Below are 26153 nucleotides of genomic sequence, written 5' to 3'. Positions count from 1 at the left end.
GGGCAGGTAACCTCCGTGTGCTCTGTCACAGGGGTGGATGTGTGCAGTAGGGCAGGTAACCTCCGTGTGCGCTGTCACAGGGCTGGATGTGTGCAGTAGAGCAGGTAACCTCCGTGTGCGCTGTCACAGGGCTGTATGTGTGCAGTAGGGCAGGTAACCTCCGTGTGCGCTGTCACAGGGGTGGATGTGTGCAGTAGGGCAGGTAACCTCCGTGTGCGCTGTCACAGGGGTGGATGTGTGCAGTAGGGCAGGTAACCTCCGTGTGCGCTGTCACAGGGGTGGATGTGTGCAGTAGAGCAGGTAACCTCCGTGTGCGCTGTCACAGGGGTGGATGTGTGCAGTAGGGCAGGTAACCTCCGTGTGCGCTGTCACAGGGGTGGATGTGTGCAGTAGAGCAGGTAACCTCCGTGTGCGCTGTCACAGGGGTGGATGTGTGCAGTAGGGCAGGTAACCTCCGTGTGCGCTGTCACAGGGCTGTATGTGTGCAGTAGGGCAGGTAACCTCTGTGTGCGCTGTCACAGGGCTGTATGTGTGCAGTAGAGCAGGTGACCTCCGTGTGCGCTGTCACAGGGGTGTATGTGTGCAGTAGGGCAGGTAACCTCCGTGTGCGCTGTCACAGGGGTGTATGTGTGCAGTAGGGCAGGTAACCTCCGTGTGCGCTGTCACAGGGGTGTATGTGTGCAGTAGGGCAGGTAACCTCCGTGTGCGCTGTCACAGGGGTGGATGTGTGCAGTAGGGCAGGTAACCTCCGTGTGCGCTGTCACAGGGGTGTATGTGTGCAGTAGAGCGGGTAACCTCCGTGTGCGCTGTCACAGGGGTGTATGTGTGCAGTAGGGCGGGTAACCTCCGTGTGTGCTGTCACAGGGGTGGATGTGTGCAGTAGGGCGGGTAACCTCCGTGTGCGCTGTCACAGGGGTGTATGTGTGCAGTAGGGCAGGTAACCTCCGTGTGCGCTGTCACAGGGGTGTATGTGTGCAGTAGAGCGGGTAACCTCCGTGTGCGCTGTCACAGGGGTGTATGTGTGCTGTAGGGCGGGTAACCTCCGTGTGTGCTGTCACAGGGGTGGATGTGTGCAGTAGGGCAGGTAACCTCCGTGTGCGCTGTCACAGGGGTGGATGTGTGCAGTAGGGCAGGTAACCTCCGTGTGCGCTGTCACAGGGGTGGATGTGTGCAGTAGGGCAGGTAACCTCCGTGTGCGCTGTCACAGGGCTGGATGTGTGCAGTAGGGCAGGTAACCTCCGTGTGCGCTGTCACAGGGGTGTATGTGTGCAGTAGGGCGGGTAACCTCCGTGTGCGCTGTCACAGGGGTGGATGTGTGCAGTAGGGCAGGTAACCTCCGTGTGCGCTGTCACAGGGGTGGATGTGTGCAGTAGGGCAGGTAACCTCCGTGTGCGCTGTCACAGGGCTGGATGTGTGCAGTAGGGCAGGTAACCTCCGTGTGCGCTGTCACAGGGCTGGATGTGTGCAGTAGGGCAGGTAACCTCCGTGTGCGCTGTCACAGGGGTGGATGTGTGCAGTAGGGCAGGTAACCTCCGTGTGCGCTGTCACAGGGGTGGATGTGTGCAGTAGGGCAGGTAACCTCCGTGTGCGCTGTCACAGGGGTGTATGTGTGCAGTAGGGCAGGTAACCTCCGTGTGTGCTGTCACAGGGGTGGATGTGTGCAGTAGAGCAGGTAACCGCAGGCAGTTCTACTCTGCACTATAGAAAGCTTGGAAGGGAAACCGGAGTGTTACATGGTGCACGCGAGTGTCCACAGCGCTGTACAGGGAGGACGTGTGCGTTACTGGGAGAGGGCTTATGGTGACAGCAGTTCTGTCTGCTTAGAGGGGTTCCATTTGCTTTTTCCTATACAGGTTGAGCATCCTTTATCCAAATATCCCTTGTCCATAGTTTCCAGAATGTATTTTTTTGTGTGCTAAAAGCACTACTGAGACATCTGTAACTGGCACTAATGGGCATATGATCTGTAACTGGCACTACTGAGCATATGATGTGTAACTGTTACTACTGGGCATGTGATCTGTAGCTGGCACTACTGGGCATGTGATCTGTAGCTGGCGCTGCTGGGCATGTGATCTGGCGCTGCTGGGCATGTGATCTGGCGCTGCTGGGCATGTGATCTGGCGCTGCTGTGCATGTGATCTGGCGCTGCTGGGCATGTGATGTGTAGCTGGCGCTGCTGGGGACGTGATGTGTAGCTGGCGCTGCTGGGGACGTGATGTGTAGCTGGCGCTGCTGGGGACGTGATGTGTAGCTGGCGCTGCTGGGGACGTGATGTGTAGCTGGCGCTGCTGGGGACGTGATGTGTAGCTGGGGACGTGATGTGTAGCTGGGGACGTGATGTGTAGCTGGGGACGTGATGTGTAGCTGGCGCTGCTGGGGACGTGATGTGTAGCTGGCGCTGCTGGGGACGTGATGTGTAGCTGGCGCTGCTGGGGACGTGATGTGTAGCTGGCGCTGCTGGGGACGTGATGTGTAGCTGGCGCTGCTGGGGAAGTGATGTGTAGCTGGCGCTGCTGGGGAAGTGATGTGTAGCTGGCGCTGCTGGGGACGTGATGTGTAGCTGGCGCTGCTGGGGACGTGATGTGTAGCTGGCGCTGCTGGGGACGTGATGTGTAGCTGGCGCTGTGATGTGTAGCTGGCGCTGCTGGGGACGTGATGGGTAGCTGGCGCTGCTGGGGACGTGATGGGTAGCTGGCGCTGCTGGGGACGTGATGGGTAGCTGGCGCTGCTGGGGACGTGATGTGTAGCTGGCGCTGCTGGGGACGTGATGTGTAGCTGGGGACGTGATGTGTAGCTGGCGCTGCTGGGGACGTGATGTGTAGCTGGCGCTGCTGGGGACGTGATGTGTAGCTGGCGCTGCTGGGGACGTGATGTGTAGCTGGCGCTGCTGGGGACGTGATGTGTAGCTGGCGCTGCTGGGGACGTGATGTGTAGCTGGCGCTGCTGGGGACGTGATGTGTAGCTGGCGCTGCTGGGGAAGTGATGTGTAGCTGGCGCTGCTGGGGAAGTGATGTGTAGCTGGCGCTGCTGGGGAAGTGATGTGTAGCTGGCGCTGCTGGGGAAGTGATGTGTAGCTGGCGCTGCTGGGGACGTGATGTGTAGCTGGCACTGCTGGGGACGTGATGTGTAGCTGGCGCTGCTGGGGACGTGATGTGTAGCTGGCGCTGTGATGTGTAGCTGGCGCTGCTGGGGACGTGATGGGTAGCTGGCGCTGCTGGGGACGTGATGGGTAGCTGGCGCTGCTGGGGACGTGATGTGTAGCTGGCGCTGCTGGGGACGTGATGTGTAGCTGGCGCTGCTGGGGACGTGATGTGTAGCTGGCGCTGCTGGGGACGTGATGTGTAGCTGGCGCTGCTGGGGACGTGATGTGTAGCTGGCGCTGCTGGGGACGTGATGTGTAGCTGGCGCTGCTGGGGACGTGATGTGCAGCTGGCGCTGCTGGGGACGTGATGTGCAGCTGGCGCTGCTGGGGACGTGATGTGTAGCTGGCGCTGCTGGGGACGTGATGTGCAGCTGGCGCTGCTGGGGACGTGATGTGCAGCTGGCGCTGCTGGGGACGTGATGTGCAGCTGGCGCTGCTGGGGACGTGATGTGTAGCTGGCGCTGCTGGGGACGTGATGTGTAGCTGGGGACGTGATGTGTAGCTGGCGCTGCTGGGGATGTGATGTGTAGCTGGCGCTGCTGGGGATGTGATGTGTAGCTGGCGCTGCTGGGGACGTGATGTGTAGCTGGCGCTGCTGGGGACGTGATGTGTAGCTGGCGCTGCTGGGGACGTGATGTGTAGCTGGCGCTGCTGGGGACGTGATGGGTAGCTGGCGCTGCTGGGGACGTGATGGGTAGCTGGCGCTGCTGGGGACGTGATGGGTAGCTGGCGCTGCTGGGGACGTGATGGGTAGCTGGCGCTGCTGGGGACGTGATGTGTAGCTGGCGCTGCTGGGGACGTGATGTGTAGCTGGCGCTGCTGGGGACGTGATGTGTAGCTGGCGCTGCTGGGGAAGTGATGTGTAGCTGGCGCTGCTGGGGACGTGATGGGTAGCTGGCGCTGCTGGGGACGTGATGTGTAGCTGGCACTAAATATGTGCAAGAACATGATTGCTTGGCATTCACATTCAGTGCCAGAGGTTGTACACAAACTCTGTTTCATGCACAAATAAAATAGATTTGTGTGTATTTCATATTTGATGTGTTAAAACAACATAAATACAAGATACCTCTTTGAAATATAAAAATATTCAGAAATACGGAATAATCTGTTATTCGACATTACTCTGGTCCCGAGTATTATGGGTAAGGGATACACATCCTTTATGACACCACAAGGGTTCCGCTGCTCCGCACCGAAGGGTAGAACGCAATAACATTACATAGTACAAAGTTCTAGCAGGTCCAGCAATGCACACCTGTACCTAATTCTGCTCCGCAAATGTCATTCTCCTATAGAAAAGGAGAGCGTGCCTTGCTCACAGAGCTTACATTCTATAGAAGGGATTTTCCCATCTTTGGGAGTATTTTCTGTTTGGTGTAATGCGGTCTTATGGCAGTGCCAATCCCGTGTGTGTGGCATGACTTCTGTGTCGCGTGTGGAGAAATAACATGTGTGTGCGGTTTATTGTCACAGGACGCGTTACCATGTCTGACAAGAAGCCAAAGAGAATCCTGGTGACGGGCGGCGCTGGCCTGGTGGGGAAAGCCATCGAGAAGGTGGTGGCGGACGGAGAGGGGCAGCCGGACGAGGAATGGATCTTTGTGTCCTCTAAGGACGCTGACCTCACGTGAGTGTTATCTGCTCCTATAATGTAGTCCGATCCTCCCAGTATGTCTGTCCGGCTAGATCGCAGTTACCCGTGCGCATTTCCTACAGCGGCTAAGCAGCGGTACCATACGACTTCTATAACCCTCCTGGAATGTTGCTTCATCCATTAACAAGTGAATCTAACATGTAAATCTTAGTATTTGTATTTCTCCTTGTCAGAATAGATTGTGGGACAGACATTGCTAAAATTCTGGCAGCAGACAGTGAGCAACTTCTTAAAACCTCTGCTCTGACCATAACAAAATATCTGCTATATAGCCAATTTATCCTCCCATGTTATATGTGAGAAATAAATATCTTCGCTCGCTGATAGGCTTGGTTTGTCTGTATTATATGTTACATTACATCGCAGCAGCTGCTTTCTATACTGAAACGCTGGTTCTCACGTTGCAGGAACGCTGCAGACACCAGAGCTCTGTTTGAGAAGCATAAACCCACCCATGTCATTCACTTGGCGGCGATGGTGGGGGGCCTGTTCCGTAACATGAAATATAACCTGGATTTCCTGGTAAGGAATGTCTATTGCAGCAGTATTCTATACCATGTCCGTAATGTAACGTTCTCCCCTCTCCTGGGAAATGCCTGCTGCGTTATTACATGTGGGACGGACTGCAATCCGGGTCATTCCCATAGGGCACATCCTTGATACCCCTGTCGTCGTCATCTCTATATATGTATGTGTAGTGTCCATGTGTCTCCAAAACACTGCCATCTGCTGGCAGAGCGCAAAACTACTCTTTCTCACACATGCACAAACACAGAAGACCGTAGACTAGCTTTCGTGCGGGGTTACTAGTAGTCACATATTTATATGAGGTCACATTATTTTCTTTTTAAATGAATATTCCTCAATTAACCCTTTAAGTGCCAAGGGAATGTGTCAAACAGAATGGAATGGAACCTGCTGCAGTAAGGTGGTAAGTGTGACTTGGTGGGGAGGAGCCCTACGGCACATTGTAATGTGCTGGACATATGGAGCCACAGATTGCAGCGGTGAGTGGCCTTGTTAGTATATGTGAGATATATATTATATGTTCTGTCCTCTTCCTTCCAGAGGAATAACCTGCACATCAATGACAATGTTCTGCACTCGGCATATGAGCTGGGAGTACAGAAGGTGGTTTCCTGCCTCTCCACCTGCATCTTCCCAGACAAGACCACTTACCCCATCGACGAGACAATGGCAAGTAACCCTCATGATGCCTGGCAGATCTGCCTTTATGTATTTATATAGATCTCCTTGTGTCCGTCCATCGATCATGGCAGGAGGGTCGTGGGGCCAGTGGGCTGTAGATGTCTGAGATCAGCAGCCAGGTAATAATCAGCAGCTAAGTGCTTGGCTTAATGGTTTAGGGCTCCTGATGCTGGACAAGTTGGCCAGGCGATAGACGGGATGGGAATAGGGTCCACTGTTCTTGTGTACGATGGCTGTGGCCAAAGGTGGAACCCTACAGCTGTGATTGCTGTGTCCAGTATAAGATTTTGAGGGAAATGTAATAGGATGAGAGATTTGGTAAGAAATCTCCAGTTTTTTAAAGCGGCAATCATTTACACTGCAAAACCAGTGTGATTTTGCCGCTTTAAAAAACCTGTAGATTTCTTACCAGATCTCTCACCCTATTACATTTCCCCCTTGTTCTTCCATGGACTGTGTGCTGACTGCTCTCAGACGTGGTGTCTATATCTCTGTCCTCCGCAGATCCACAATGGACCTCCTCACAGCTCAAACTTCGGCTATTCCTATGCCAAGAGAATGATCGACGTCCAGAACAGGTAATGTGAGACCTGTGTAATGCCGGGGTATAACTGGGAATTACCAGGCCCTATAGCTCAGCACTGGAGCGTCACATGGCCTCTCTGTCACTGGCAGTGCAGGGGTCACATTGCCTCTCTGTCACTGGCAGTGCAGGAGTCACATTGCCTCTCTGTCACTGGCAGTGCAGGGGTCACATTGCCTCTCTCTCACTGGCAGTGCAGGGGGTCACATTGCCTCTCTGTCACTGGCAGTGCAGGGGTCACATTGCCTCTCTGTCACTGGCAGTGCAGGGGTCACATTGCCTCTCTGTCACTGGCAGTGCAGGGGTCACATTGCCTCTCTGTCACTGGCAGTGCAGGGGTCACATTGCCTCTCTGTCACTGGCAGTGCAGGGGTCACATTGCCTCTCTGTCACTGGCAGTGCAGGGGTCACATTGCCTCTCTGTCACTGGCAGTGCAGGGGTCACATTGCCTCTCTGTCACTGGCAGTGCAGGGGTCACATCGCCTCTCTCACTGGCAGTGCAGGGGTCACATCGCCTCTCTCACTGGCAGTGCAGGGGTCACATTGCCTCTCTCACTGGCAGTGCAGGGGGTCACATTGCCTCTCTGTCACTGGCAGGTGCAGGGGTCACATTGCCTCTCTGTCACTGGCAGTGCAGGGGTCACATTGCCTCTCTGTCACTGGCAGTGCAGGGGTCACATTGCCTCTCTGTCACTGGCAGTGCAGGGGTCACATTGCCTCTCTGTCACTGGCAGTGCAGGGGTCACATTGCCTCTCTGTCACTGGCAGTGCAGGGGTCACATTGCCTCTCTGTCACTGGCAGTGCAGGGGTCACATTGCCTCTCTGTCACTGGCAGTGCAGGGGTCACATTGCCTCTCTGTCACTGGCAGTGCAGGGGTCACATTGCCTCTCTGTCACTGGCAGTGCAGGGGTCACATTGCCTCTCTGTCACTGGCAGTGCAGGGGTCACATTGCCTCTCTGTCACTGGCAGTGCAGGGGTCACATTGCCTCTCTGTCACTGGCAGTGCAGGGGTCACATTGCCTCTCTGTCACTGGCAGTGCAGGGGTCACATTGCCTCTCTGTCACTGGCAGGTGCAGGGGTCACATTGCCTCTCTGTCACTGGCAGGTGCAGGGGTCACATCGCCTCTCTGTCACTGGCAGTGCAGGGGTCACATTGCCTCTCTGTCACTGGCAGTGCAGGGGTCACATTGCCTCTCTGTCACTGGCAGGTGCAGGGGTCACATTGCCTCTCTGTCACTGGCAGGTGCAGGGGTCACATTGCCTCTCTGTCACTGGCAGGTGCAGGGGTCACATTGCCTCTCTGTCACTGGCAGGTGCAGGGGTCACATCGCCTCTCTGTCACTGGCAGTGCAGGGGTCACATCGCCTCTCTGTCACTGGCAGGTGCAGGGGTCACATTGCCTCTCTGTCACTGGCAGTGCAGGGGTCACATCGCCTCTCTGTCACTGGCAGGTGCAGGGGTCACATCGCCTCTCTGTCACTGGCAGGTGCAGGGGTCACATTGCCTCTCTGTCACTGGCAGGTGCAGGGGTCACATTGCCTCTCTGTCACTGGCAGGTGCAGGGGTCACATTGCCTCTCTGTCACTGGCAGGTGCAGGGGTCACATTGCCTCTCTGTCACTGGCAGGTGCAGGGGTCACATTGCCTCTCTGTCACTGGCAGTGCAGGGGTCACATTGCCTCTCTGTCACTGGCAGTGCAGGGGTCACATTGCCTCTCTGTCACTGGCAGTGCAGGGGTCACATTGCCTCTCTGTCACTGGCAGTGCAGGGGTCACATTGCCTCTCTGTCACTGGCAGGTGCAGGGGTCACATTGCCTCTCTGTCACTGGCAGGTGCAGGGGTCACATTGCCTCTCTGTCACTGGCAGGTGCAGGGGTCACATCGCCTCTCTGTCACTGGCAGTGCAGGGGTCACATCGCCTCTCTGTCACTGGCAGGTGCAGGGGTCACATTGCCTCTCTGTCACTGGCAGGTGCAGGGGTCACATTGCCTCTCTGTCACTGGCAGGTGCAGGGGTCACATTGCCTCTCTGTCACTGGCAGGTGCAGGGGTCACATTGCCTCTCTGTCACTGGCAGGTGCAGGGGTCACATTGCCTCTCTGTCACTGGCAGGTGCAGGGGTCACATTGCCTCTCTGTCACTGGCAGGTGCAGGGGTCACATTGCCTCTCTGTCACTGGCAGGTGCAGGGGTCACATTGCCTCTCTGTCACTGGCAGGTGCAGGGGTCACATTGCCTCTCTGTCACTGGCAGGTGCAGGGGTCACATCGCCTCTCTGTCACTGGCAGGTGCAGGGGTCACATTGCCTCTCTGTCACTGGCAGTGCAGGGGTCACATCGCCTCTCTGTCACTGGCAGGTGCAGGGGTCACATTGCCTCTCTGTCACTGGCAGGTGCAGGGGTCACATTGCCTCTCTGTCACTGGCAGGTGCAGGGGTCACATTGCCTCTCTGTCACTGGCAGGTGCAGGGGTCACATTGCCTCTCTGTCACTGGCAGGTGCAGGGGTCACATCCACAGTACATGGGCTGCACCATTCTGTCTATATAATGTCAGGTCTAAGCCCCCTGTTATGTGAATGGTAAGAGATATCCCCTAACACCCGTATACAGGAGCACATGTGCGTACAGCTCTGATGGATGACTAGGTAATAACACAGACGTCCCCTTCTCCTCTATTACCCATTGGGGTACAGAGCTCCGTCCTCCGCACTGACCTCTGTGTCTCCTAACTCCAGGGCGTACTATGGGCAGCACGGCTGCAGGTATACCTCCGTCATACCAACCAATGTCTTTGGCCCACACGATAACTTCAACATAGAGGACGGCCATGTCCTGCCGGGTCTCATCCACAAGGTGTATCTGGCTAAACGTGAGCATTACGTTCTGTGTGTCTGGGTCAGGCCGGGTCCCTGCAATGCTGGTACTCCCATCACTGAGCCTCTCCCTGTCCTGCCTCCCCTGTGTGTGTGTGCTCCCTGCAGCAGCTGTGTCACACTGTGTAATGCCGGTACTCCCATCACTGAGCCTCTCCCTGTCCTGCCTCCCCTGTGTGTGTGCTCCCTGCAGCAGCTGTGTCACACTGTGAAATGCTAGTACTCCCATCACTGAGCCTCTCCCTGTCCTGCCTCCCCTGTGTGTGTGCTCCCTGCAGCAGCTGTGTCACACTGTGAAATGCTAGTACTCCCATCACTGAGCCTCTCCCTGTCCTGCCTCCCCTGTGTGTGTTCCCTGCAGCAGCTGTGTCACGCTGTGTAATGCCGGTACTCCCATCACTGAGCCTCTCCCTGTCCTGCCTCCCCTGTGTGTGTGTTCCCTGCAGCAGCTGTGTCACACTGTGTAATGCCGGTACTCCCATCACTGAGCCTCTCCCTGTCCTGCCTCCCTTGTGTGTGTGTGTGTGTGTTCCCTGCAGCAGCTGTGTCACACTGTGTAATGCCGGTACTCCCATCACTGAGCCTCTCCCTGTCCTGCCTCCCTTGTGTGTGCTCCCTGCAGCAGCTCTGTCACACTGTATAATGCCGGTACTCCCATCACTGAGCCTCTCCCTGTCCTGCCTCCCCTGTGTGTGTGCTCCCTGCAGCAGCTGTGTCACGCTGTGTAATGCCGGTACTCCCATCACTGAGCCTCCTTCTGTCCTGCCTCCCCTGTGTGTGCTCCCTGCAGCAGCTCTGTCTTGCTGTGTAATGCTGGTACTCCCATCACTGAGCCTCTCCCTGTCCTGCCTCCCCTGTGTGTGTGTGTGTGTTCCCTGCAGCAGCTGTGTCACGCTGTGTAATGCTGGTACTCCCATCACTGAGCCTCTCCCTGTCCTGCCTCCCCTGTGTGTGTGTGTTCCCTGCAGCAGCTGTGTCACACTGTGTAATGCCGGTACTCCCATCACTGAGCCTCTCCCTGTCCTGCCTCCCCTGTGTGTGCTCCCTGCAGCAGCTCTGTCCTACTGTGTAATGCCGGTACTCCCATCACTGAGCCTCTCCCTGTCCTGCCTCCCCTGTGTGTGTGTGCTCCCTGCAGCAGCTGTGTCACACTGTGTAATGCCGGTACTCCCATCACTGAGCCTCTCCCTGTCCTGCCTCCCCTGTGTGTGTGTGTTCCCTGCAGCAGCTGTGTCACACTGTGTAATGCTGGTACTCCCATCACTGAGCCTCTCCCTGTCCTGCCTCCCCTGTGTGTGTTCCCTGCAGCAGCTCTGTCACACTGTGTAATGCTGGTACTCCCATCACTGAGCCTCTCCCTGTCCTGCCTCCCCTGTGTGTGTGTGTGGTCCCTGCAGCAGCTCTGTCACACTGTGTAATGCTGGTACTCCCATCACTGAGCCTCTCCCTGTCCTGCCTCCCCTGTGTGTGCTCCCTGCAGCAGCTCTGTCCTACTGTGTAATGCCGGTACTCCCATCACTGAGCCTCTCCCTGTCCTGCCTCCCCTGTGTGTGTGTGCGTGCTCCCTGTAGCAGCTGTGTCACACTGTGTAATGCCGGTACTCCCATCACTGAGCCTCTCCCTGTCCTGCCTCCCCTGTGTGTGTGTGCTCCCTGCAGCAGCTGTGTCACACTGTGTAATGCCGGTACCCCCATCACTGAGCCTCTCCCTGTCCTGCCTCCCCTGTGTGTGTGTGCTCCCTGCAGCAGCTGTGTCACACTGTGTAATGCCGGTACTCCCATCACTGAGCCTCTCCCTGTCCTGCCTCCCCTGTGTGTGTTCCCTGCAGCAGCTGTGTCACACTGTGTAATGCCGGTACTCCCATCACTGAGCCTCTCCCTGTCCTGCCTCCCTTGTGTGTGCTCCCTGCAGCAGCTGTGTCACACTGTGTAATGTCGGTACTCCCATCACTGAGCCTCTCCCTGTCCTGCCTCCCCTGTGTGTGTGCTCCCTGCAGCAGCTGTGTCACACTGTGTAATGCCGGTACTCCCATCACTGAGCCTCTCCCTGTCCTGCCTCCCCTGTGTGTGTGTGCTCCCTGCAGCAGCTGTGTCACACTGTGTAATGCCGGTACTCCCATCACTGAGCCTCTCCCTGTCCTGCCTCCCCTGTGTGTGTGCTCCCTGCAACAGCTCTGTCACACTGTGTAATGCCGGTACTCCCATCACTGAGCCTCTCCCTGTCCTGCCTCCCCTGTGTGTGTGTGCTCCCTGCAGCAGCTGTGTCACACTGTGTAATGCCGGTACCCCCATCACTGAGCCTCTCCCTGTCCTGCCTCCCCTGTGTGTGTGTGCTCCCTGCAGCAGCTGTGTCACACTGTGTAATGCCGGTACTCCCATCACTGAGCCTCTCCCTGTCCTGCCTCCCCTGTGTGTGTTCCCTGCAGCAGCTGTGTCACACTGTGTAATGCCGGTACTCCCATCACTGAGCCTCTCCCTGTCCTGCCTCCCTTGTGTGTGCTCCCTGCAGCAGCTGTGTCACACTGTGTAATGCCGGTACTCCCATCACTGAGCCTCTCCCTGTCCTGCCTCCCCTGTGTGTGTGCTCCCTGCAGCAGCTGTGTAATGCCGGTACTCCCATCACTGAGCCTCTCCCTATCCTGCCTCCCCTGTGTGTGCTCCCTGCAGCAGCTCTGTCACGCTGTGTAATGCTGGTACTCCCATCACTGAGCCTCTCCCTGTCCTGCCTCCCCTGTGTGTGCGTGTTCCCTGCAGCAGCTGTGTCACGCTGTGTCACACTGTGTAATGCTGGTACTCCCATCACTGAGCCTCCCCCTGTCCTGCCTCCCCTGTGTGTGTGTTCCCTGCAGCAGCTCTGTCACACTGTGTAATGCCGGTACTCTCATCACTGAGCCTCTCCCTGCCCTGCCTCTACTGTGTGTGTGTTCCCTGCAGCAGCTGTGTCACGCTGTGTAATGCCGGTACTCCCATCACTGAGCCTCTCCCTGTCCTGCCTCCCCTGTGTGTGCTCCCTGCAGCAGCTCTGTCACGCTGTGTAATGCTGGTACTCCCATCACTGAGCCTCTCCCTGTCCTGCCTCCCCTGTGTGTGTGTGTTCCCTGCAGCAGCTGTGTCACGCTGTGTCACACTGTGTAATGCTGGTACTCCCATCACTGAGCCTCTCCCTGTCCTGCCTCCCCTGTGTGTGTGTGTTCCCTGCAGCAGCTGTGTCACGCTGTGTCACACTGTGTAATGCTGGTACTCCCATCACTGAGCCTCTCCCTGTCCTGCCTCCCCTGTGTGTGTGTTCCCTGCAGCAGCTCTGTCACACTGTGTAATGCCGGTACTCCCATCACTGAGCCTCTCCCTGTCCTGCCTCCCCTGTGTGTGTGTTCCCTGCAGCAGCTCTCACAATGTGTAATGCTGGTACTCCCATCACTGAGCCTCTCCTGTGTGTGCTCCCTGCAGCAGTCATATAACACTGTGTAACATTGTAACTTGTCATTTCAGAAAACAACGCCGCGCTCTCCATATGGGGCACCGGCAAGCCGCGTCGGCAGTTCATCTACTCTCTGGTGAGTCCTTGCCCATGTCGTCCGTAGGGCAGTAAGCGGTCAGGGAATTACGATTTCTCTAGTAGAACAATCTATAATCAGAGTTACAAATTATGGTCAATTTTTCTGCTGCCTCCCGATAGAACTACAATCACTGAGTGTCAGGACTGTTTTTAGGGCTTGACCCTGTACCCTAATGAAATGTTTCCATCTTCTGGCCGTGGGGTCATTCAGACTGCACAAGCACAGCAGCCACTTCCGGAGAGGGTTCCGGCTGACCACGCTGCCCGGCCAGCTACACATTGTGTGGCTCAAGTGGCGGAAGCTGTTGGCGACGATATTGGGAATGTTTCAGTTTACGGACAATGATAAATCTGCACCGCACAATCCATGAACAAACATGGGGGAAAGGAAGGATCCCTGTCATACAGTCAGGGGGATACCCCCCCCCCCCCAAATATATAGCTGCACATAAGCAATGATAGATGTGCCATCTGCCCTCTATACGGTAACAAGAGCCAGAACTGAATCTGTTTTCTAGGATCTCGCCAGGCTGTTCATCTGGGTGCTGAGAGAGTACACAGAGGTGGATCCCATTATCCTGTCTGGTAAGACGCTCCGTGAGTGTGTGTGTGTGTGTGTGCGCGCGCGTGTCTGTCTGATTATCTTTATATAGGGGGCCACAAACTATCTGTATATATTTTACATTCTGGAAAAGAGTGAAGATAAAGTGCAGCCATGACAGGGTACACAATGTGTCCTCCTTATATTATTGCTGCAGTCACAGCACCACAGGTTGTGGTGATTTGCTGAAAAATGCATTTTTTATCTCAACGCAAAGTGATTATTATGCACAAGGTGACAGCGCTGAGTGATATGTGACACCTGTATACCGCATGTGACTGAGGCTGTATACGGAGCAGAGAATGGGATGTGACACCTGTATACTGCGTGTGACTGAGGCTGTATACGGAGCAGACTGCGCTGAGTGATGTGATATGTGACACCTGTATGCTGTGTGTGACTGAGGCTGTATACGGAGCAGACTGCGCTGAGTGATGTGATATGTGACACCTGTATACTGCGTGTGACTGAGGCTGTATACGGAGCAGACTACACTGAGTGATGTGATATGTGACACCTGTATACCGCGTGTGACTGAGGCTGTATACGGAGCAGACTGCGCTGAGTGATGTGATATGTGACACCTGTATACTGTGTGTGACTGAGGCTGTATACGGAGCAGACTGTGCTGAGTGATGTGATATGTGACACCTGTATACCGCGTGTGACTGAGGCTGTATACGGAGCAGACTACACTGAGTGATGTGATATGTGACACCTGTATACAACGTGTGACTGAGGCTGTATACGGAGCAGACTGCGCTGAGTGATGTGATATGTGACACCTGTATACAACGTGTGACTGAGGCTGTATACGGAGCAGACTGCGCTGAGTGATGTGACACCTGTATACTGCGTGTGACTGAGGCTGTATACGGAGCAGAATGCACTGAGTGATATGTGACACCTGTATACCGCGTGTGACTGAGGCTGTATACGGAGCAGACTACGCTGTATGATGTGATATGTGACACCTGTATACTGTGTGTGACTGAGGCTGTATACGGAGCAGACTGCGCTGAGTGATGTGATATGTGACACCTGTATACTGCGTGTGACTGAGGCTGTATACGGAGCAGAATGCACTGAGTGATATGTGACACCTGTATACCGCGTGTGACTGAGGCTGTATACGGAGCAGACTGCGCTGTATGATGTGATATGTGACACCTGTATACTGTGTGTGACTGAGGCTGTATACGGAGCAGACTGCGCTGAGTAATGTGATATGTGACACCTGTATACTGCGTGTGACTGAGGCTGTATACGGAGCAGACTGCACTGAGTGATATGTGACACCTGTATACTGCGTGTGACTGAGGCTGTATACGGAGCAGACTGCGCTGAGTGATGTGATATGTGACACCTGTATACTGTGTGTGACTGAGGCTGTATACGGAGCAGACTGCGCTGAGTGATGTGATATGTGACACCTGTATACTGTGTGTGACTGAGGCTGTTTACGGAGCAGACTGAGCTGAGTGATGTGATATGTGACACCTGTATACTGCGTGTGACTGAGGCTGTATACAGAGCAGACTGCGCTGAGTGATATGTGACACCTGTATACCGCGTGTGACTGAGGCTGTATACGGAGCAGACTGCGCTGAGTGATGTGACACCTGTATACTGCGTGTGACTGAGGCTGTATACGGAGCAGACTGCGCTGAGTGATGTGACACCTGTATACCGCGTGTGACTGAGGCTGTATACGGAGCAGACTGTGCTGAGTGATGTGATATGTGACACCTGTATACTGCATGTGACTGAGGCTGTATACGGAGCAGACTGCGCTGAGTGATGTGATATGTGACACCTGTATACTGTGTGTGACTGAGGCTGTATACGGAGCAGACTGTGCTGAGTGATGTGATATGTGACACCTGTATACTGTGTGTGACTGAGGCTGTATACGGAGCAGACTGTGCTGAGTGATGTGATATGTGACACCTGTATACTGCGTGTGACTGAGGCTGTATACGGAGCAGAATGCACTGAGTGATATGTGACACCTGTATACCGCGTGTGACTGAGGCTGTATACGGAGCAGACTGCGCTGAGTGATGTGATATGTGACACCTGTATACTGTGTGTGACTGAGGCTGTATACGGAGCAGACTGTGCTGAGTGATGTGATATGTGACACCTGTATACTGCATGTGACTGAGGCTGTATACGGAGCAGACTGCGCTGAGTGATGTGATATGTGACACCTGTATACTGTGTGTGACTGAGGCTGTATACGGAGCAGACTGCGCTGAGTGATGGGATATGTGACACCTGTATACTGTGTGTGACTGAGGCTGTGTACGGAGCAGACTGCGCTGAGTGATGGGATATGTGACACCTGTATACTGTGTGTGACTGAGGCTGTATACGGAGCAGACTGCGCTGTATGATGTGATATGTGACACCTGTATACCACGTGTGACTGAGGCTGTATACGGAGCAGACTGCGCTGAGTGATGTGATATGTGACACCTGTATACTGCGTGTGACTGAGGCTGTATACGGAGCAGGCTGCGCTGAGTGATGTGATATGTGACACCTGTATACTGCGTGTGACTGAGGCTGTATACGGAGCAGACTGTGCTGAGTGATGTGATATGTGACACCTGTATACTGCATGTGACTGAGGCTGTATACGGAGCAGACTGCGCTGAGTGATGTGATATGTGACACCTGTATACCACGTGTGACTGAGGCTGTATACGGAGCAGACTGCGCTGAGTGATCTGATATGTGACACCTGTATACTGTGTGTGACTGAGGCTGTATACGGAGCAGACTGTGCTGAGTGATGTGATATGTGACACCTGTATACTGTGTGTGACTGAGGCTGTTTACGGAGCAGACTGTGCTGAGTGATGTGATATGTGACACCTGTATACTGCATGTGACTGAGGCTGTATACGGAGCAGACTGCGCTGAGTGATGTGATATGTGACACCTGTATACTGTGTGTGACTGAGGCTGTATACGGAGCAGACTGTGCTGAGTGATGTGATATGTGACACCTGTATACTGTGTGTGACTGAGGCTGTATACGGAGCAGACTGTGCTGAGTGATGTGATATGTGACACCTTTATACTGCGTGTGACTGAGGCTGTATACGGAGCAGAATGCACTGAGTGATATGTGACACCTGTATACCGCGTGTGACTGAGGCTGTATACGAAGCAGACTGTGCTGAGTGATGTGATATGTGACACCTGTATACTGTGTGTGACTGAGGCTGTATACGGAGCAGACTGTGCTGAGTGATGTGATATGTGACACCTGTATACTGCATGTGACTGAGGCTGTATACGGAGCAGACTGCGCTGAGTGATGTGATATGTGACACCTGTATACCACGTGTGACTGAGGCTGTATACGGAGCAGACTGCGCTGAGTGATCTGATATGTGACACCTGTATACTGTGTGTGACTGAGGCTGTATACGGAGCAGACTGCGCTGTATGATGTGATATGTGACACCTGTATACCGCGTGTGACTGAGGCTGTATACGGAGCAGACTGCGCTGAGTGATGTGATATGTGACACCTGTATACTGTGTGTGACTGAGGCTGTATACGGAGCAGACTGCGCTGAGTGATGTGATATGACACCTGTATACTGTGTGTGACTGAGGCTGTATACAGAGCCGACTGCGCTGTGTGATGTGATATGTGACAACTGTATACTGTGTGTGACTGAGGCTGTATACGGAGCAGACTGCGCTGAGTGATGTGATATGTGACACCTGTATACGGAGCAGACTGTGCTGAGTGATGTGATATGTGACACCTGTATACTGCGTGTGACTGAGGCTGTATACGGAGCAGGCTGCGCTGTGATATGATATGTGACACCTGTATACTGCGTGTGACTGAGGCTGTATACGGAGCAGACTGCGCTCAGTGATGTGATATAACACCTGTATACTGCGTGTGACTGAGGCTGTATACGGAGCAGACTGTGCTGAGTGATGTGACATATGTATACTGCGTGTGACTGAGGCTGTATATGGAGCAGACTGCGCTGAGTGATGTGACACCTGTATACTGTGTGTGACTGAGGCTGTATACGGAGCAGACTGCGCTGAGTGATGTGATATGTGACACCTGTATACCGCAAGTGACTGAGGCTGTATACGGAGCAGACTGCGCTGAGTGATGTGATATGTGACACCTGTATACCGTGTGTGACTGAGGCTGTATACGGAGCAGACTGCGCTGAGTGATGTGATATGTGACACCTGTATACTGCGTGTGACTGATGCTGTATACGGAGCAGACTGCGCTGAGTGATGTGATATGTGACACCTGTATACTGCGTGTGACTGAGGCTGTATACGGAGCAGACTGCGCTGAGTGATGTGATATGTGACACCTGTATACCGCGTGTGACTGAGGCTGTATACGGAGCAGGCTGCGCTGAGTGATGTGATATGTGACACCTGTATACTGTGTGTGACTGAGGCTGTATACGGAGCAGACTGCGCTCAGTGATGTGATGTGACACCTGTATACTGTGTGTGACTGAGGCTGTATACGGAGCAGACTGTGCTGAGTGATGTGATATGTGACACCTGTATACCACGTGTGACTGAGGCTGTATACGGAGCAGACTGCGCTGAGTGATCTGATATGTGACACCTGTATACTGTGTGTGACTGAGGCTGTATACGGAGCAGACTGCGCTGAGTGATGTGATATGTGACACCTGTATACCACGTGTGACTGAGGCTGTATACGGAGCAGACTGCGCTGAGTGATCTGATATGTGACACCTGTATACTGTGGGTGACTGAGGCTGTATACGGAGCAGACTGTGCTGAGTGATGTGATATGTGACACCTGTATACTGTGTGTGACTGAGGCTGTATACGGAGCAGACTGTGCTGAGTGATATGTGACACCTGTATACCGCGTGTGACTGAGGCTGTATACGAAGCAGACTGTGCTGAGTGATGTGATATGTGACACCTGTATACTGTGTGTGACTGAGGCTGTATACGGAGCAGACTGTGCTGAGTGATGTGATATGTGACACCTGTATACTGCATGTGACTGAGGCTGTATACGGAGCTGAGTGATGTGATATGTGACACCTGTATACCACGTGTGACTGAGGCTGTATACGGAGCAGACTGCGCTGTATGATGTGATATGTGACACCTGTATACCGCGTGTGACTGAGGCTGTATATGGAGCAGACTGCGCTGAGTGATCTGATATGTGACACCTGTATACTGTGTGTGACTGAGGCTGTATACGGAGCAGACTGCGCTGTATGATGTGATATGTGACACCTGTATACCGCGTGTGACTGAGGCTGTATACGGAGCAGACTGCGCTGAGTGATGTGATATGTGACACCTGTATACTGTGTGTGACTGAGGCTGTATACGGAGCAGACTGCGCTGAGTGATGTGATATGACACCTGTATACTGTGTGTGACTGAGGCTGTATACGGAGCAGACTGCGCTGAGTGATGTGACACCTGTATACTGTGTGTGACTGAGGCTGTATACGGAGCAGACTGCGCTGAGTGATGTGATATGTGACACCTGTATACCGCGTGTGACTGAGGCTGTATACGGAGCAGACTGCGCTGAGTGATGTGATATGTGACACCTGTATACTGTGTGTGACTGAGGCTGTATACGGAGCAGACTGCGCTGAGTGATGTGATATGTGACACCTGTATACTGCGTGTGACTGATGCTGTATACGGAGCAGACTGCGCTGAGTGATGTGATATGTGACACCTGTATACTGCGTGTGACTGAGGCTGTATACGGAGCAGACTGCGCTGAGTGATGTGATATGTGACACCTGTATACCGCGTGTGACTGAGGCTGTATACGGAGCAGGCTGCGCTGAGTGATGTGATATGTGACACCTGTATACTGTGTGTGACTGAGGCTGTATACGGAGCAGACTGCGCTCAGTGATGTGATGTGACACCTGTATACTGTGTGTGACTGAGGCTGTATACGGAGCAGACTGTGCTGAGTGATGTGATATATGACACCTGTATACTGTGTGTGACTGAGGCTGTATACGGAGCAGACTGTGCTGAGTGATGTGCTATGTGACACCTGTATACTGTGTGTGACTGAGGCTGTATACGGAGCAGACTGTGCTGAGTGATGGGATATGTGACACCTGTATACTGCGTGTGACTGAGGCTGTATACGAAGCAGACTGTGCTGAGTGATGTGATATGTGACACCTGTATACCGCGTGTGGCTGAGGCTGTATACGGAGCAGACTGTGCTGAGTGATGTGATATGTAAAACCTGTATACCGCGTGTGACTGAGGCTGTATACGGAGCAGACTGCGCTGAGTGATGTGACACCTGTATACTGTGTGTGACTGAGGCTGTATACGGAGCAGACTGCGCTGAGTGATGTGATATGTGACACCTGTATACTGCGTGTGACTGAGGCTGTATACAGAGCAGACTGCGCTGAGTGATGTGATATGTGACACCTGTATACCGCGTGTGACAGGCTGTATACGGAGCAGACTGCGCTGAGTGATGTGATATGTGACACCTGTTTACCGCGTGTGACTGAGGCTGTATACGGAGCAGACTGCGCTGAGTGATGGGATATGTGACACCTGTATACCGCGTGTGACTGAGGATGTATACGGAACATCCTAGAAACGTCACCCCCGCATCAGTCTCTTATCTGTGTTCTCAGTTGGAGAAGAGGACGAGGTGTCTATCAAGGAAGCTGCAGAGAGCATTGTGGCCGCCATGGACTTTAAGGGAGATGTTATTGTATCCTTAGCTGTGATCCCAGCTCCGTACAGAGCTCAGACCAGTGCTGTCCGGGATACATGTCTGTCAGCTACAGCACCACTGCTAATGGCAGCGACACAGGTCCCGTTCTCGCTCAGCTGATCTGGACAATGATTGGTGGAAGGGGACCTTCTGTGCCACTCCCCATCGGGCGAGGGAGCCTGTGACTGGTACTTAGTATCCGCTGTCTATGATCGGGCAGTGTGGGGTTTGGGAGATGTATCAGACTTTGGTTGTAGCTTTACCTTTCTCCAATCAGCTCCTGTCATTTTTCAAACTCCACCTGTAACATGAGAGCTGATTGGCTGGTGCTTATCTCTCCAATGTTTAATACTCCAGCAATGTCTACCACAATTCTAGCCTATGAAATTGGGGTTCCGGATGATTGGCCAACAGTGTCGACGTGAGTAAGTCGATACTTGATGATGTGAATTTTTCACATTTTTTTTCTTTTACTTTCATACTTTGTCGCCCACGTGGGAAGGGTAAAACAATGCACTGAAGCCCTGCGAGGGTTATTGCTGCAGGGGTTGGGGGTCCATGTGCTCTCATGTCGGCATTGATACCATAGAAAGTGAAAAACATTTCAACCTTTTGTTAGCGTCCACTTAGATACTGTCTATCCTTTGATTCACGCTCAGTGTTGGAAACGGTGCCACCTGTAGGGTATACAGAGGAAATGCAGTCTGGCAATGTTAATCTGGGACAGGGTTAACTACAGCAGTAGATGTCCGCAGCAGTATAGCAGCGGGGTGGGGACTGGATATCCCCGGCACAGTGTTACATCATCTCTCATATAAGTGGTTCTATCCCTTAACGTTGCGATCAGTTTGACAGCACCAAATCTGACGGACAGTTCAAGAAGACCGCCAGCAACTGCAAACTGCGGAAGCACCTGCCCGACTTCAAGTTTACCCCGTTCAATCAAGGTAAGTAACTGGGTTTCCTCCAGGTGGCGCTCTGCCTACAGTAATGTCGCACAGCTAGAATCTGGGGATACTTATGTCACAATGGATGTTTACACTACTGTCGCACCCATTGTGTTGTGTTCATAGCAGCAAAGGTTGGTCTAGAATACTGCAAAGTGCAAACTGTATTTGCACAATGCTGCCCTGGAGAGGAGTGTAATGTGTGCTGACCTGTCATTTCTCTCCTGGTTTGCACACTATTTACTAAAAGTAAAGTTTGTGTAAGAGAACGGGGATTGGAGATGATATAGTGATACATAACGCTTTAGCCGCTGTTCTGCTGAACTGACCAAGCTCTCTGTTATTTCCAGCTGTCCAGGAGACGTGTAACTGGTTTAATTCCAACTACGAGCAGGCCAGGAAGTGAGAGCGCGCCGGTGACGCGGGATATGCTGCGGATGTGCCGGCCACCCAGTCTCTCCATGTGCTTGGATGTTGGTTGTGGGTTTTTGGGAAATGGTGAAAAAAATTGGGAATGTGGATGGTGAATGGCTGATTCTCTGCTCGTCACACAGCCGGCCGCTATACCGTATTGCTGTCACCGCACGGATAATCTGCTGCAGAGCCGGCCGTGGTTACTGCCCGCACGGGTGATCTGTGTCCACCAATATCCTACAAATGTATCGTCTTCAATCACTTCTGATCTCATTACCTGTATCTATGCAAATAGGAAAAATTCATTGATTTACAATCTAGTCTAATGTTAGCAGAGAGCTTAGTACATACATGATGTGGAAAAAGTATTTTTGGAAAAGAAAAATTCACAACAAAGTTTGTCTACACGGAGACCTTTCTTCCTGTAATATTTCTAGTTCTGTTCTAAGAGGGTTGACTGCTGCCACCTAGTGTATCACAGGTGATCTCTCGCCCTGGGGTGTACTGTTCCTGTATTATATGGGATCTCTGTTACTGGACACTATTTTTGTATACATAGAGAAGAAAATATTTTGTCCTGACATATTAAGCTATGAACTGTTGCTGTGATTGGTTCTGTTACTGGTCTAATAAAATAATTTACCCTGTTTTCTGTGTATTTCTTCATAACCAGCAAAAATACTCCCTACCCGAGGTACCAGATATGTAAATCTGCGCACCAAGTCTGACCCAATTGCACCTCTTTCCTTTGATATCTGTAATGTGGTCACATAACTTATGCAGCCCTGTCCTCACTGACACACCCAACATATCCTGATATACTCTGTGCTGCTGGGGACCATGCTCCTCCCACTATATAACTGTCTGTGGCTTCCTGCTGCCTCCATTCCCCTCCTCACATCATGTCACTGCCCCTGTCACATGCAACCCTGTCCTCACTGACACATCCCTCATCTCCTGATATACTCTGTGCTGCTGGGGACCCTGCTCCTCTCACTATATAACTATCTGTGGCTGCCTGCATTCCCCTCCTCACATAATGGGGCAGATTTATTAATCTTGGAGAAGAGATAAACTTGAGAAGCGGAGATAAGGTAAAAGGAGATAAAGCACCAGCCAATCAGCTGTGTTTGAAAAAGACAGTTGGGAGTTGATTGGCTGGTGCTTTATCTCCAGTTTATCTCTTCTCCAAGCTTAATAAATCTGCCCCAATGTCACATGCAGACTTGACACACTCATCTCCTGATATACTCTGTGCTGCTGGGGCCCTGCTCCTCCCACCATATAAATCCCAGTATGTGGCTTCCTGCTGCCTCCATAACTGACACTGGGGCAGATGTATCGATATGGGGGAGAAGGGTATCAGCGCAGTTATGTGCACTGATACCGCTTCTCCACCATGTATGAAGCGGCCGGGATGCGGTAATGGACAGGGGCGCTATGAGCCCCTGTCCATATCGGCGCTGCTATCAAAATGATAGCAGCCCGAATGTATGAACGGTCAGCATCGCTGACCGTTCCGCACAAAGCCGGGTTTGACTTCGCCAGCACCAGGCTGGCGAAGCCCTATCTAAACAGCAGGGACAGCGCTGTCCCTGCTGTTAGGTCTGGGCTGCACTGGGGATCTTGCGTGAACAGCGAGATCCCGCGCATGCCCAGTGTGGCCGGCCGGGGGACAGGAGATAGCGCATAACTGATGCGCTATCTCCAGAAAGGGACATCGCCGAAGGGGGGAGTTAACGCTCCCCCGCTTCGGCAGACAAGATGTTAATACATCTTGTCGATGTCCCTTCCTGCCTCGCTATTGAGGTGAAGCAGGAAGTATCATAGCTGCGCGATAAGCGCTGCTATGATACATCTGCCCCACTGTGCTGAGATCAGCAGCACAGACCCGACCTTCTCTGTCTGGCAGTAACCGTTGCATCATTTAAAGTGCTGTGCACAGAGTCATTTGCAGATGCAGTTTTATGTATTGTGTAGATCACTGGTTCCCAACCCTGGTCCTCAAGTACCCCCAACAGCGCACGTTTTCCAGGTCACCCAGCAGGTGCACTCATTCAGACATTTTAAAAGATCCACAGGTGGAGTTCATTATGTTACCTGTGATTGTATCAATCTCTGCCCCAGTGGAGTGGGGCACATGTATTAAGCCTGGAGAAGAGAAAGCACCAACCAATCAACCCCCAACTATCATTTTCAAACAGTTCATTGGCTGGTACTTTATCTCTTCTCCAAGCTCAATACATCTGCCTCTGTATTCCACATATACACGCGCACATTCATTCTATGCTTGATTTTGTTGAGAGCCAAATAACCTACCAGTATTTATTTGGATTGTGGGAGGAAACCTGCACAAGTATGGGGAGAATATACAAACTCCACACAGTTAGGGCCATGGTGGGAATGGAACCCATGACCTCAGCGCTATGTGGCAGTAATGTAACCATTACACCATCCGTACTGCACCGTGTATATATAACACATGGTGGGGATAGAACCCATGACCTCAGTGCTGTGAGGCAGTAATACTATAACCATTACACCATCCGTACTACCCCGTATATATAACACATGGTGGGGATAGAACCCATGACCTCAGTGCTGTGAGGCAGTAATGCTAACCATTACACCATCCGTACTGCCCCGTATATATAACACATGGTGGGGATAGAACCCATGACCTCAGTGCTGTGAGGCAGTAATGTAACCATTACACCATCCGTACTGCCCTGTATATATAACACATGGTGGGGATAGAACCCATGACCTCAGCGCTGTGAGGCAGTAATGCTAACCATTACACCATCCGTACTGCCCTGTATATATAACACATGGTGGGGATAGAACCCATGACCTCAGCGCTGTGAGGCAGTAATACTAACCATTACACCATCCGTACTACCCCGTATATATAACACATGGTGGGGATAGAACCCATGACCTCAGCGCTGTGAGGCAGTAATGTAACCATTACACCATCCGTACTGCCCTGTATATATAACACATGGTGGGGATAGAACCCATGACCTCAGTGCTGTGAGGCAGTAATGCTAACCATTACACCGTCCGTACTGCCCCGTATATATAACACATGGTGGGTATAGAACCCATGACCTCAGCGCTGTGAGGCAGTAATGTAACCATTACACCATCCGTACTGCCCCGTATATATAACACATGGTGGGAATAGAACCCATGACCTCAGCGCTGTGAGGCAGTAATGCTAACCATTACACCATCCGTACTGCCCTGTATATATAACACATGGTGGGGATAGAACCCATGACCTCAGTGCTGTGAGGCAGTAATGCTAACCATTACACCGTCCGTACTGCCCCGTATATATAACACATGGTGGGTATAGAACCCATGACCTCAGCGCTGTGAGGCAGTAATGTAACCATTACACCATCCGTACTGCCCCGTATATATAACACATGGTGGGAATAGAACCCATGACCTCAGCGCTGTGAGGCAGTAATGCTAACCATTACACCATCCGTACTGCCCCGTATATAACACATGGTGGGGATAGAACCCATGACCTCAGCGCTGTGAGGCAGTAATGCTAACCATTACACCATCCGTACTGCCCCGTATATATAACACATGGTGGGGATAGAACCCATGACCTCAGCGCTGTGAGGCAGTAATGCTAACCATTACACCATCCGTACTGCCCCGTATATATAACACATGGTGGGGATAGAACCCATGACCTCAGCGCTGTGAGGCAGTAATGTAACCATTACACCATCCGTACTGCCCCGTATATAACACATGGTGGGGATAGAACCCATGACCTCAGCGCTGTGAGGCAGTAATGTAACCATTACACCATCCGTGCTGCCCCGTATATATAACACATGGTGGGGATAGAACCCATGACCTCAGCGCTGTGAGGCAGTAATGCTAACCATTACACCGTCCATACTGCCCCGTATATATAACACATGGTGGGGATAGAACCCATGACCTCAGTGCTGTGAGGCAGTAATGTAACCATTACACCATCCGTACTGCCCCGTATATATAACACATGGTGGGAATAGAACCCATGACCTCAGTGCTGTGAGGCCGTAATGCTAACCATTACACCGTCCGTGATGCCCGTATATATAACACATGGTGGGGATAGAACCCATGACCTCAGCGCTGTGAGGCAGTAATGCTAACCATTACACCATCCGTACTGCCCCGTATATATAACACATGGTGGGAATAGAACCCATGACCTCAGCGCTGTGAGGCAGTAATGCTAACCATTACACCATCCGTACTGCCCTGTATATATAACACATGGTGGGGATAGAACCCATGACCTCAGTGCTGTGAGGCAGTAATGTAACCATTACACCATCCGTACTGCCCCGTATATAACA

The 26153-nt window shown here is 52.7% G+C and overlaps 1 protein-coding gene across 2 annotated transcripts in view; it reads left to right on the top strand.

Annotated features, from left to right (window-relative positions):
* Positions 1-22420, top strand: part of GFUS (GDP-L-fucose synthase) — a 32366-nt gene extending 9946 nt beyond the window's left edge. For both annotated transcript variants that reach the window (XM_083144970.1, XM_083144971.1), the window contains exons 2-11: positions 4622-4775; positions 5210-5324; positions 5871-5999; positions 6516-6589; positions 9333-9466; positions 12959-13023; positions 13544-13610; positions 20328-20407; positions 21258-21357; positions 21708-22420. In XM_083144970.1, the coding sequence (XP_083001096.1) occupies positions 4633-4775; positions 5210-5324; positions 5871-5999; positions 6516-6589; positions 9333-9466; positions 12959-13023; positions 13544-13610; positions 20328-20407; positions 21258-21357; positions 21708-21763 (963 nt within the window). In that variant the 5' untranslated portion in view covers positions 4622-4632 and the 3' untranslated portion in view covers positions 21764-22420. The remainder of the gene's footprint in view (positions 1-4621; positions 4776-5209; positions 5325-5870; positions 6000-6515; positions 6590-9332; positions 9467-12958; positions 13024-13543; positions 13611-20327; positions 20408-21257; positions 21358-21707) is intronic.
* The last annotated feature ends 3733 nt before the right edge of the window (positions 22421-26153 follow it).

The sequence above is a fragment of the Crinia signifera genome, chromosome 5 (genome assembly GCF_055691185.1).
Source record: "Crinia signifera chromosome 5, ASM5569118v1, whole genome shotgun sequence".
NCBI lineage: Eukaryota > Metazoa > Chordata > Amphibia > Anura > Myobatrachidae > Crinia > Crinia signifera.
Note: the sequence above shows the minus strand (reverse complement) of the source record. Positions and strands in the feature narration are given on the sequence as shown.